Source organism: Myotis davidii, unplaced genomic scaffold (genome assembly GCF_000327345.1).
Source record: "Myotis davidii unplaced genomic scaffold, ASM32734v1 scaffold1073, whole genome shotgun sequence".
NCBI classification, from domain to species: Eukaryota; Metazoa; Chordata; class Mammalia; order Chiroptera; family Vespertilionidae; genus Myotis; species Myotis davidii.
Genome location: NW_006285113.1, coordinates 182,394 through 195,608, shown reverse-complemented (window position 1 = coordinate 195,608; position 13,215 = coordinate 182,394). Strand labels below are relative to the sequence as shown.

The window sequence follows — 13,215 nt, the reverse complement described above, 5'->3', positions numbered from 1 at the left end:
AAACCCGCCCCTCCTCCGGGGCCAGCTGGTTCTCCAGGAGTAAGCACCCAGCACCCGCGTGGCCCGGTGCGGGCAGGCCCGCTGCCCTCTAAGCATCGGCTCTTCCTTAGGGTCACTTCCTGTAGAGCAGACGCTGTGAGTCCGGCTCCCAAGTGGTCAGCTCCCTTTGCCCAGCGCCTCGAGCTCCCAGGGCCTCTCACTTTCCAGAATGCTGTCACACTCAGAGCGGGGCCCACACTCCCGTGGCTCGCTCACTGTGACTGCCTTTGGAGACGTGGGATGGTGACTAGCACTAGTTTAGAGCAAGATGTGAACACTGACCCTGGGCACACAGTGGCTGTCCTGTGAGGAAACCTTTGTTCGTTGCTCTCCGCTGGTCCCAGCTCCATGTGGCGCCGGAGGAGGCCCGTGGGCCGAGCCATCAGCTGCGCTCTTCCCCGCCTGTGTGCACCGATCTCCTGGGGTCTCCTGGAAACTCAGACTCTGAGTCCGTGGGTCTGGGGTGGACCAAAGGTTTTGCTTTCCCAGCAGGCTCCTGGGGGAAGCTGCTGCTGCTGGTCTGGGGGCCGTGGCTGAGCAGCGAGGCCTCGTGAGCGTGCTCTGCTCTGCCCTGTGCCTCTAGGCCAAGCATGTCAAACTCACAGGCTAACACAGGCCAAATAAACGGGGTGTAAGCTTATGTGGCCGAAAAAAACGAAAAGCTTTGATTTTCTTAGAAACGTAGGTTTATTTCGATAGGGACATGCTGAATACAAAGGTCTGAAATAAATAATTCATCGTTAACATAAAATAATAGAACATTTTAATAAAAATTAATATTCTTTTTCTTGAACATTTACTTACCAGACACTGAATAACTGCACAAATTAATAAGCGCAACGCAAATAAACCTATTTTCCTAGTTCTCTGAAAGTGAAATATTTCCTGTCATGGACACCAAACAAGTCAGTCCAAGACTAATGACGTGGCCATCAGCTGCTAAAATATTCACTGCTAGTGTTAGTGGAGAGAAATGGTGTGTAAGATGTGTGTGTGTGTGTGTGTGTGTGTAAGCATGAGAGCATCCCAATTTATTCTCACAAGTGCCCGAGTGGGGATGGAGAATTGGGTGGTCACCCTGATTATAGGTCATCAGATGTGGCTCGGGGCGGAGATGGGTGAGACTGGACATGGGGCCAGACGGGTAACTGGCCTTGCCTGCCCAGGGCGAGGGGCTTTCTGGAGTCACCTGTTGGCCTGGGAGAGGCAGGCGGGGACAAGGCCTTGGTCAGTCCATGGGGGCTCTGTCCAGACTCAGTCCTCAGGTCAGGACTCGCCAACATCTCCCACCTGGGCTGGTGAAGGGGAGAGGGCCGCCTCGGGGCGCCCCAGGGGGGTCTGGGCTGGCCGTCAGCAGGATTCAGAAGAGGGTCTCCTTCACTGTGAGCCCGAGCCACGCTCGGAGGCCTCTCTGGGCCTTTGCTTTCTCATCTGAGAAATGGGGTTAATGGTGAGCCGCCCCCGAGGGTGTCTCGGGGAGTGAGGAAGCGTAAATGAATGCAACATGATTATAGTAATCAGTAATCAGTGAATGTTGTACTTATTAATAATCCTATATAATAAAAGGCTAATATGCAAATTGTCCCCTTGGGAGTTCATCTTGGACTGAAGGGGAGTTCAACTGCTTGCTATGATGTGCGCTAACCACCAGGGGGCGGCACAGAACAAAGGAAGGCCCCAGCTGGCAGCTGGAAAACCCTGATCCGGGCTGCTGACCAGACCTAGGGACCCTATCTGTGCACGAATTTCATGCACTGGGCCTCTAGTTATGCATAACAGGATATTGTAAAAATTAAGTTATGGGATTTTTATTAAAATGTTTCTTACATACTGTTATATTGGCTGGGCTGCAAAAATATTTGTTGGGGGCCACATGTGGCCCATGGGCTGCGAGTTTGACATACTTGCTCTAGGCTGCTCTCTGCTGTCCCCCTACAACCCTGGAGTTTTGGACTCATCAGGATTTGTCATAAGCCAGTGTGTCTGAATCAGGGAGAGCTTGTTTAAATCCAGCTGTTGGTTTCAACGGGGCCCAGGCAACTGGATTTGTAGCCAACTAAGTGGGTGATTCAGGTGTGGGGCTGCAGGGTGCCAGCCGTGGGGTGGTCCGGGGCACTGGGGCACATCCTGAGGCCCATCCTCCGCGCTGTCGTTGCCAGATGGAGCGGATGCTGTGGCCGGGGAGTGGGCAGCAGCTGCCCCGCTCCATCTGCAGCCTGCCCTGCCAGCCGGGGGAGCGGAAGAAGACAGTGAAGGGCATGCCCTGCTGCTGGCACTGCGAGCCCTGCACTGGGTACCAGTACCAGGTGGATCGCTACACCTGCAAGACGTGCCCCTACGACATGCGGCCCACCGAGAACCGCACGGGCTGCCGGCCCATCCCCATCATCAAGCTGGAGTGGGCCTCGCCCTGGGCCGTGCTGCCCCTCTTCCTGGCCATCGTGGGCATCGCGGCCACGCTCTTCGTGGTGGTCACCTTCATGCGCTACAACGACACACCCATCGTCAAGGCCTCGGGCCGCGAGCTGAGCTACGTGCTGCTGGCGGGCATCTTCCTGTGCTACGCCACCACCTTCCTCATGATCGCGGAGCCCGACCTGGGCACCTGCTCGCTGCGCCGCATCTTCCTGGGGCTTGGCATGAGCATCAGCTACGCCGCCCTGCTCACCAAGACCAACCGCATCTACCGCATCTTCGAGCAAGGCAAGCGGTCGGTCAGCGCCCCGCGGTTCATCAGCCCCGCCTCGCAGCTGGCCATCACCTTCAGCCTCATCTCCCTGCAGCTGCTGGGCATCTGCGTGTGGTTCGTGGTGGACCCCTCCCACTCGGTGGTGGACTTCCAGGACCAGCGGACGCTGGACCCCCGCTTCGCCCGGGGGGTGCTCAAGTGCGACATCTCGGACCTGTCGCTCATCTGCCTGCTGGGCTACAGCATGCTGCTCATGGTCACCTGCACGGTGTACGCCATCAAGACGCGCGGCGTGCCCGAGACCTTCAACGAGGCCAAGCCCATCGGCTTCACCATGTACACCACCTGCATCGTCTGGCTGGCCTTCATCCCCATCTTCTTTGGCACCTCGCAGTCGGCGGACAAGGTGAGTGGGGATGGAGCGGGGGTGGGGTGGGGGCCGAGTAGGGGCAGCCTCCACCCGCCTGGAAGTGCTTTTTTCACGCTTTGCCCTGTCTTCTCTCCTCATTGTGAGTTTTTCCTCCAGGTCCTGGGCTCTCCCTCCTCCCTCCTTTTCTCTTTTCTCCTCTCCCGCCTCCTCTCTTTCTCTCCCCGCCTTTCCTCGTTTCTCTCCTCTTCCTCTCTCTCCTCTCTCAGCCTGGAGGGCTGCACCGTCTTTCATTCTTCATTCTTTTCTAGACGGTCCATCACCTCCCTCTCCACTCAGCCCACCGTCCTTTCTGTCCATCCCTCTCTCCTTCCTCCTCCACCCACACTGTCCCTGCCCTCATAGGATCCCCTGGGTCCCTGAGGTGGGAGGTGGGTCAGGCACCTTTCCCCTCTCCCAGCCCCAAGCCGCCCTGCCCAGGAGCTGGCCTGGCAGTGTCAGCCGGGGGCCTTTCCCTCCTGAGCCTCCTGCTGGCTCTGTAGGCCATCCTGGACCCACCCCCTGGACCCACCCAAGGCCCCATGGACTCTGCCCACGACCCAGCACAGCACTGGGTGGTTATCCTGAAGAATTGGGTGCCAGTGAGTCAGAGGCCAGAGACATGGAAGATCTTGGGGACCCCAGACCCCAGCTCCTGGTCGGAGCTCTGTGTCTAACTGTGGGGTCCTAGGCAAGTCGGCTGGCCCCTGCCTCAGTTTCTTTATCCGTGCATTAGGGTGTGATCCTTCTCCTCACCCTACAGGCGTTATAACAACCACACGGCGTGATGGCGCAGACGCAGTGACCCGCTGTGCGGGTCTGGGACTGAGGAGGGTGGGGGGCATAGGGCGGATGGCATGGGACCCAGTGGGAAGGCTGTTGGCTTTTGCTGTGAGTGAGAGGGGAGCTGCTGTGGGGTGTGAGTGGGAGGGAGGTGTTGCTGCGTAGGGTTAAAAGGATCCCGCTGGCTGCTGGGTGGGGCCCGGAGGAGGGGAGCCGGGATTAGGGCTCCCAGGAGGAGGTTATGGAAGAATCCCGACCGGGGCTACGCGGCATGTGGACAGACATTGGGGTCCTTTGGACGTGTTGGTTGGGGTGCCCGTTTGATGTCCAACGGCTGGATAGATGAGCCTGGAGCTCAGGGACAAGGGCCAGGCCGGAGTGACTGGGGGGTCGTCAGCCCGTGGATGGCATTAGGGCTGTGAGCCTGGTGTCAGCCCGGGGAGGGCGTGGCTTCAGTGCGGCTGCTGCCAAAGGCCTGGCAGGCGGGTGCTTGTCATCTGCCAGGTGCCTTACCTACTGATTGGCTCACCCCACAACCGCAGGTGAGGGTAGATATCCCCACCCCATTCATACACGAGGACATGGAGGCACAGAGAGGCAGAGTGACTTGTCCAAGGTCACACAGCCAGGGGTGGCACAGCTGGACATGACCCTACTCTAACTCAGGAGTCCCCAGCCTGCCATGGCCCCTGCAGCTCTGGGAACCTTCTCTGCCTAGGGCATCCTCTTCTCCAACAGCTCCACTCCGATGCCGGGGCCAGGCCCAGGGAAGCCTGTGGCCTGTCTTCCAGGGGTGGCCCACGGGCTGGGGTTCCAAGTAGCAGACCTTGGGGCTGGTAGTGAGGGCCCCGAGGTCTGAGACCAGGCCTGGTGCCAGGTGCTCCAGAGCCGGCGCAGCCACCAGGCCTCACTCGTGCTGAGAGCCAGGTCTCCAGCTCCCACCAGGCCTGCGGGAGGCCCTTCGTGCTGAGGGCAGGTGCAGGCGGTGGCCCACGCCCTGCAGCACTAGGAAGCCCCACAAAGCCAGCGGGGTTGGGGTGGTGGGGTGGCGCCCCACACTCCAGGAAGCTGGCAGCCTGAGGAATTACCTTGATAATACCACCATCTCTCCGGTGACCTCCTCCCCCCAGCGCCCCCGCCTCTCCCTTTTTCGGAGGCTCCCCTCAGCACTGATTATGAAAAGGAGCCTCTGAGAGGGTCTGTTCGGAGGCCCAGAGGGGAGGGGGCCTTGCCCCAGGTCACCCAGCAGGCTGGCTTCCCACAGTGTGTGCCCACAGCCCCCAGCTCGGCCCCTGATGGCGTGGGGCCTGGGCTGCGGCCCTCCCCTGGGCTTCTGCATGAGGAGGGGTGAGGAGATGAGCTCCCCAGTCCTGTGGGTTCAGACCACCAGGCTTCTGAGAGCGCAGACACCCTGGGGCCGCCTATGCGCTGTCAGGTGGCAGCTACAAAACGCCCCTGGGAACTGCAGGCCTGGCTGCCATGTGCATGCATAGGGAGTGGGAGAGGCAGTGTGTGCGCCAGGGGTTCATTGCTGCTGGTGTGTGTACGTGGGTGGGCAGATTGTGTGCAAATGTGTGAGGGTAAGTGGAGTGTGCAGGTGACGTGTGTGGTCAGGTGTGTGTGCAGATGTGTGAATGCATCTTTGTGTATGTGCACACCGACTGTGCACCAGGTACCTGAAGGGTGCGTGTGTGTGACCCAGGTGTGTCTGAGTCAGGGAGTGTGTGGTTGTGAGCTCAGGTGTGTGTGAATGCAGAGACACAGGAGCGCACAGGTGTGTGTGTTTGGGGGCATGCAGCTGTGCAAACCAACTTGCAGGTGCTCTGCAGCACCTGCTCGCCCAGGGTGCAGGTGTGGGAGTGGGTGCTGGTGGCGTGGAGCCGCGCTGTGCCGCTCTGGTGAGCCGGCGGCTGGATTCCCCAGCATTAGCCCGGATTTCCAGGGCTTACCCCGCAGCCGGCCGCATTACCGAGCCGAGCAGAGCTTCTGTGCCTGTGGGGTTACTGCTCAGCCAGGCCTGGCCAGGACACGGCCGGAGGCGGCCAGGATGTGGAGAAGTTCGTCCGGTGAACAGGTGCTGAGGGTCCCAGTGGCCACAGGGTCAGCCTGGGCAGAAGTGCAGAGCAGGCAGAACTCCTCAGTGCCCCCCACCAGGCCCCTCACATGCTGTACCCACCAGCCCTCATACAAAACAGGAAATCCACCGCCCACAGCCAAGTAACTCCTCTCTGTGCCCTTTGCCCACCCCAAGGTGACTCCGCCCTCCCCCACCAGCCCCAGCCCTGAAAGCCTCCTCCCCTCGCGGGAGGGCACTGACTCAGGAGGCTTCGTGTGGGATTCCTGCTTCCTGAGAGGATGAGCGAGCGGAGCGAGGGCCTGGCCAAGGGGGAGGGGGAATGGGGCCGCTCAGACCCTCGGGCTGGGACATGTGTGGAAGGGAGAGACGGGCCTCTCACTCTGCCTGGCTTTAAGACCTGCCTCTGTGCCAGGCCCGTCTCCGTGGGAGTGCCCGCTGGTTCTAGAGGCTGTAGAGACCACTGCTTCTCTGCTGGGGTCAACGTGCGACTCTCCAGGTGACAGCGTGCGCCCTCACACAGGGCTCAGAGCAGTGCCAGAGCTGTGCGGGGTGGGAATCCCAGACCCTGGGGCAAGGAGGGGCCTGGGGGTGCCCGGCCCCACTTGTGCTGTGCACACAGCAGCCACCCCAGCCTGGGATGGCGAGAGGAGCCCCCAGGGCCCAGGCTGGGAAGGCCAGGCAGCAGATGGGCGTCCTTTGCTTGCTTCACACTCCTCCTTGTATTTTGTTTGCAGAAAGGCTCCGGGGCTGGGAAGCTGCACTGAGCTCAGGGCTGGCTCCAGTTTCCAGGGCCCAGAGCAAAATGAGAACGAGGGGCCCTTGTTCAAAACTTATTAGGATTCAAGATGGGGGCTGCAGGCATTAAGCCAAGCACCGGTGCTGGTGTGGCTGCCCAGGCCACCTGCCATGCTCCCGACTCCGCTCGTGTCAGGGGGCTCAGCAGCCACACTGGGGCAGGGCAGGATGGGATCTGGGGCCTAGACCCCTGGCCCCACCACAGGTCTGTCCACTGCAGGGCTCACTCTGCCCAGAGAGGGGGCCTCTACCCTGGCCACCAACTCCATATGGGCCCACTGTACCCCCATAACAAGGTGGGGGCAAAGGGCCCAAGATGGGTGTCTGACCTAGAACCCATTCCTGTTCCCAAGACCCCCCAGTGTGAAAGGAGAGACAGCTCCTCCCTCAGGGAACCCCCATGTAATGAGAGAGACACACCCCGTCCCCAGGGCACCCCGTCCCCAGGGCACCCCCAGTCCAGTGGGGAAGACAGGCCTGTTCTTGACTCCCGAACCTCCACTGTTCCTCCAGGGAGCTCTGGTGAGTCTCTGGAGCCTGTCCCCCTTCCTCCCCGGCCACGAGGCCCCTCCCACTGGCCTGTCACGACCTCCCTGCCCCCACGCTGGGAGACAGCTCTGTGCGTGGCTGAGAGTGTGGGTTGCATGTGAGGACAGGAAGGGCGGGCTGTCTGCAGGGTGTGTGCTCCCGGGGACCGGTGGGCCATGGGGCAGCCTCCGTCCACGTGCTGCAGGTTTCATGCGGCTTCACAGCTGCGCTTGGGGAGGAGCCTTGTGGTTCGGGTGAGGCAGGCGCTTTCACCCCATTGCACTGATGAGAAAACTGAGGGCCAGAGAGGGACGAGGCTTCCCAGGGTCACTCAGCTCTCTCCTCTGGGGGAAGGGCTGGAAGGAAGGCCTTTAGATTCAGGGCTCGAGGTGTTTATGGAGCCAGGCAGGAGATGGTGAGGACATGAGAACAGAAAGACGTGCCCCCAGGGCTCCTGGATGAGGTCAGGGCTCTGGGGACCGCAGGAAGCAAACCCAGACCCGTGATGCCCACTGCTGGGTTAGGTACAAGGAATGAAGGGTGTCAGGGGATTGGGTAGAGCTGGGGCCAGGGAAAGGTTCCTAGAAGAGATGGCATGTCAGCCAGGCCCCAGGTGAGGGAGGAGCCCAGGCCCAGAAACAGCAGATTTAGGGAGCAGGACTCCCAGGCCAGATCTGGGGGCCACAGCCGGGGCGTCCCCTGACCGAGGGCAGCCAGAGGGGCAGCTGGGCCTGGGGGACCCGGAGGGAGCAGGAGGGGAGGGGATCGCAGCTGGGGGCGGTGGGAGTCTCAGGCCTGCCTGGAAGGCCCCACTAGTGAAGAATGGACTACCTGGCACCCAAATTAATGGGCTTTCATTTCGCCAAACATCTGTCACTGTTAGTGCTGGTGAGCGAGCGTGAAATGAGCTTCGACTGTGCTGCCCTGCGCGTTGCGCTGGGCGCTGCGGCTCCCGTGCCAGTGGCTGCTCTGCACAGGGTTCCCGTGCGGGCAGCTGCTGAATGGGGGGCCTGGCTGAGGGGCTGGGACACCCTCCTGAGGAGGGTCAGCTGTGGTCCCGACGGCGGGCGGCCCCTCCTCAGGCTGGCCCCTCCAAACAGCGCACATCAGTGGGGACACTTCCCCCAGCTCCGGCTGGGCATTGTCCTGCATGCTGTTACCGAGGCCCCGTCTGTCCTCACAGCCCTGCCAGGTGAGTGCAGGACTGTAATCACCAGGCCTGCATTTCACGTGAGGACACGGGGCAGGAGGACGGACGTGGTCAGGACTTGAATCCAGGGCTTCTGGTCTGAAGTCCGGCCCTCCTCCATGCTCCCTCCGATCCAGTCTGTCCCCGCTGCGTCTGCCACTGGAGAGGGCGGGGGTCAGGCCTCGAGGTCGGGGCGAGCCGCGCTGACGCCTCCCCGCCCGCCCCAGCTGTACATCCAGACGACCACGCTGACGGTGTCGGTGAGCCTGAGCGCCTCGGTGTCCCTGGGGATGCTCTACATGCCCAAGGTCTACATCATCCTCTTCCACCCGGAGCAGAACGTGCCCAAGCGCAAGCGCAGCCTCAAAGCCGTGGTCACCGCCGCCACCATGTCCAACAAGTTCACGCAGAAGGGCAGCTTCCGGCCCAACGGGGAGGCCAAGTCTGAACTCTGCGAGAACCTCGAGGCCCCCGGTGAGTGCCTGGCCCCTCCCTACTCCCTCTGGACCTGCCCAGGTCCCGCCCCCTTCCTGGGGAGGCCCCCCCCCAAGCCAGGTCATGTTGGGGGCCCGGGAGAACCCCAGGCCGCAGGTTAGTACCCTCCGCCCTGCCTGCCAGTCCTGGGAGCCGAGAGGACCCCCAGGCCCCAGCCCATGCCCACCCTGTCCTTGCCATTCCAGGGATCTCTGCCCCCCTCCCCCCCACGTCCCCACGGCTCAGGGAGGCCATTGGGGGCCTGATTCACGCACTGTGATGTGAGGCCCCCATTTCTCTGCACTGTGACCTTCATCTCTTGGGGGTCAGGTGGTGTAGACGGCCCCTGATCCCTGGCCCTTTGGGAACCAGGGGGCCATTGCCCTGGCACCAGCCCCACCACCTCCTAGCAGGGCCCTAGAGATGGGGGCTCGGGACACGGGCCCTGATGGATGGGTAAGTGGGGTGTGGGTGGGGCAGGGGCCTCCAGAGCCAAAGTTCTCAGGGAGCAGGTGCCCTGGGGGTGGTCCAGGGCACCTCAGCTGCAGAGGGTCCTTTGAGGGTTCAGGGGAGGGAAGGCAGCAGAGAACGTAGCACCTGGGAACAGGCCCAAGGGCCGGGCTGGTGGGACAGGTCCTTCAGGCTGGTAAGGCATGTGTGTGGGAGGGAGCAGGGCACCCTCTTTGCCAGCTGCCCTGGTCCCTGCTGCCAGCCCTGTGTGAGGAGACAAGGTGGGGAGAAGGCCAGAGGGCAGGGTATCAGAGGGACAGGTTAGGCCCCGGGGGACCAGTAACAGCGGTGACCATCTCCTGAACCCTGTGTGCCACACCTATCAGGTACCAGTGTTCATCCCCACAGCCATCTTGAAAGACAGATATTTTGTCATCTGTGTAATACAGAGGAGGAGAGAGGGACAACCCAGGTCACAAGCCAGCAGGTGGCAGCCGGCCCTGACCTCCCACTATCCCCGCTGCCCGCTGTCTCCTGGGACAGCCTTAACTGTGGGGCGGGGCCTCCATGGGCCTTGCTTAGGGTAGGAGGGTCGAGGGGTCACTGTGGTCACCCCACCACCGCAGACCTTGGCCCCTCCCTGGACGCCCTGTGAAGTGGCCGCTCCTCCTGCCTCCTACTCCCTTGAAGTCTTGGGGGACATCAGGTCCTGGTGGGACCAGGAGTGAGCACTCTGTCCCTCCGTTGGCACTCGGGGAGCCAGAGGGGCAGCGTCGAGGGCAGCAGGAGGGACGCGGACAGCTCAGGTGAAACGGATTCCCCTCCCGTGTGTCTGGGCTGGGGCAGCGCTTCTCACAGGCCCTGCCTGGGCTCCGGGTGGAGCGTTGTCCCTCCATTCTCAGCACCGGCCCGCATCCCTCCCCACATCCATGCAGGATTTTTCACTTGTGAACTTCACAGCAGTCCTGTGAGGCCTGGTTAGGGCTGGAGGTTTGATCCCAGCTGAGGCTCAGAGAGGGTGAATAACTTTCCTGAAGTCACACAGCTAGGTGGTGGCTGGCCGGCCCCATGACCCTCACTTCATATGGCCTCCCTGTCTCTGGGGCCCCATTCTCTGCGGAGTAGTGTACCCCGCTCTGAAGCACCCCTGCTTGATCGCCACCCACCTCCACCAAATGACTGGTTCTCGCCAGTCCTGCTCCTCCCAGAGGCCAGTGTCCCTGCACCTGCAGCGCGGGAGGTGCTTTCATTGCTCTTGGGCCCCCACGTGGAGTGGGGCGGGGGGAGGGCAGAGTGTCCTCAGAACTCCCCCTCTCTGGCCTTCTGTGTCTACCCAATGCAGCCCTCACCTGGCCCTCCTGTCCAAGGAGGACCCCTGCCTGCTCCCTGCCCCTCATTCCCCGGCCCCTCCCTCCCGGCTCTGCTCCAGGGCTCCTGGGAGAGTGGGGCTCAGCCGCCTGGAGGGTGGCACTCACGGTGTGTGACATCCTAGGGGGCACAGAGGGCAGGCAGGCTTCACGGAGAGCTCTGATCACACCTCTGCCTCCACTCAGCAGGTCACCAGGGGGCGGGGACCGTCACTCCCCTCGATCCCCCCAACAAGGAGGGTGGGCAAGGGAAGACCTTGCTTCCAGCTCCCTGCAAGGGAAGGATGAGAGCTGCCCACTCACCCCACCTCGCAGTGAGGCCAGAGGCCCCCCCTTGACCCCTGTCTCTCAGCTCGGTGACAACGGGGCCATGCGGCCGGGCAGGAGCCGGGTGATTAATTCCGGGCACAGCCCGACAGGCGTGTGAGCAGGAGGAGTGGGGAGGTGTCACTCCCGTGGAGCAGGGACATTTTTCACGCTGTCGCTGGCAGGCCACGTATCTTTAAACAAACAGTAGAATAAATAATTCAGGGCTGATTGCAGGCAGATTGGGTGCGGAGACATGGGGGTGGCAATGGGGCTGTCAGCTCTGGCCGCCACTGCCCAGCTAACTGTTATCAGAGGCGGCAGAGCTTGTAGACCAGCAGCCACCAGCGGTCTGTCACCAGCAAGGGCTAGATGGGCTCGGGGCCTCTGCCCACACCCTCGTCCCTTCCCCGACCCCGAGGATGGCCTGGGGGTCCCTCTCCTCCCCCCTCCCCCCTCATCGCTGTAGTGATTTCAGCCCTGCCCCCTTAGCCCATCATATTGCAAGGTTTCAGAGTATTTCCATCCACACTGCGGCTGAGCCACTAAGGGTATCATCCCATTTCACAGGCGAGGGAATCGAGGCTCCCAGAGGCTCGGTGTGTGGGAAGGGCCACATGGCAGGTGCCGAGGTCCCCTACTGGTCAGGGCAGGATTGAACCCCAAGTCTCCTGAGTCCTGGCCAGACTCTTCCTTTTGTTCCTCACAGTTAGCTCCTGGGGGACCCTTCTGGGCAGATCATTGCTCCCATTTTCCTGATGGTGAAACTGAGGCTCTGCTGAAGGACCTGGGTCCCTGGCTTGTAACTGAGGGCTGAATGCACTTCCAGGTTCTGGAAGCCATGGGCTGGCTTTTCTGCTGGAGACAGCTCTGGTCTTGGACAACAGGGGCCGCCTGTCCCTCAGCTCCCGGCCACTTTCACCGCCCCTCCCGCACCCCCCTCGGCCGTCATCTGCCTCAGGCTCCCGTTTCCCTGCAGCCGCTGGGTTCTCCTCCCCTGGGAGCCAGAGCTGCTGGCAGCGTGCAGTTTCGGAAACAATTTTCTCAGTTCACCCCGAGGGTGACGGAGCCCTGGGGAGCCTGTTCTCACCAGCTGGCCTGCAGGGCTAATTCAGAGCTGGCTGCGGCTCTTTTTCTGCTGGTGAGGGACAGGGTGGGGTGGAGATGGGGGGATGGGGGTTCCCCTCAGGAAAAGGAGCCTAGGCAAACACGGCCTCCGCTCTGTATTACAGGCGGGGAAACTGAGGCCTAGCAGGTCAGGAAAGGAGCAGCTGGGGTCCCAGAGGAGTTGGAGGCTGTCTCAGGAGTGCTGACCTGCTAGTCCCCCCACCACCTCCCTCTCAGCAGCGCGGCCATGTCGGGGCTCCAGCCTCTAGTCCCTCAGCTCCCTTCCCCAGGGGCACCCACCCTGGATTGGGCTCCATTGAAACGGACTCATCCCGTGGCCCTCCCTGGAGCGGGGCGGCCGTTTCACAGGGGAAGGTGGGGATTCTTTGTAACCTAGAAGGTGCTGTGCCGTGTCCTTATCCTCTTCCTGGATGCCATGGGCACCGTTTCCTTCCCTTAGCACCTGTCTGGGTGGCACCTAAAACTTGAAACGCCCTGGGGCTCAGCCTAGCGATCGTTCATCTTCTGCTCTCACATTTCTGCTGACAGGGAGCCCAACCGCCATCGAAGGGCGTCCACTCCACTCAGCTCTGGCCAGGAGAAAGTTCCTCCTTCAGCCGATCCTCTGGCCCCCACACTGGTCCCCGGTGTGCCCCTCTGCTCACCCCGCCCCAACACCGGTTCTTCCCACACTCAGTGGACCCCTGAGAATGGGACTCGGCGACCCTGCCTGTATCAGCGGCTTCCAGTTACACTGCTGTGACAAAAGGGCCCCGAACAGAGTGGCTCAGTCAGACAATGTTTATTTCTGTCTGACATGATGTAATAGTACCTGGTGGCGGCAGGAACGGGGACCCAGGTTCCTTCCATTTTGTTGCTCCATCAGCTCTGGGAGGACTGTCCTTGTCCTCATGGCTGAGGCTGGTGGCTTTCCCTGTCTGTTCCGCCCATGGAAGGCAAAAGAGAGGAGGTCCGGGGGAAACAACCGATTTTAATCAAATGACG

The 13,215-nt window shown here is 61.6% G+C and overlaps 1 protein-coding gene across 2 annotated transcripts in view; it reads left to right on the top strand.

The window, feature by feature from the left end:
• Nucleotides 1–13,215, top strand: part of GRM4 (glutamate receptor, metabotropic 4) — a 109,872-nt gene that overhangs the window by 94,107 nt on the left and 2,550 nt on the right. For both annotated transcript variants that reach the window (XM_015558676.1, XM_015558675.1), the window contains exons 7-8: nt 2,199–3,134; nt 8,734–8,980. In XM_015558676.1, the coding sequence (XP_015414162.1) occupies nt 2,199–3,134; nt 8,734–8,980 (1,183 nt within the window). The remainder of the gene's footprint in view (nt 1–2,198; nt 3,135–8,733; nt 8,981–13,215) is intronic.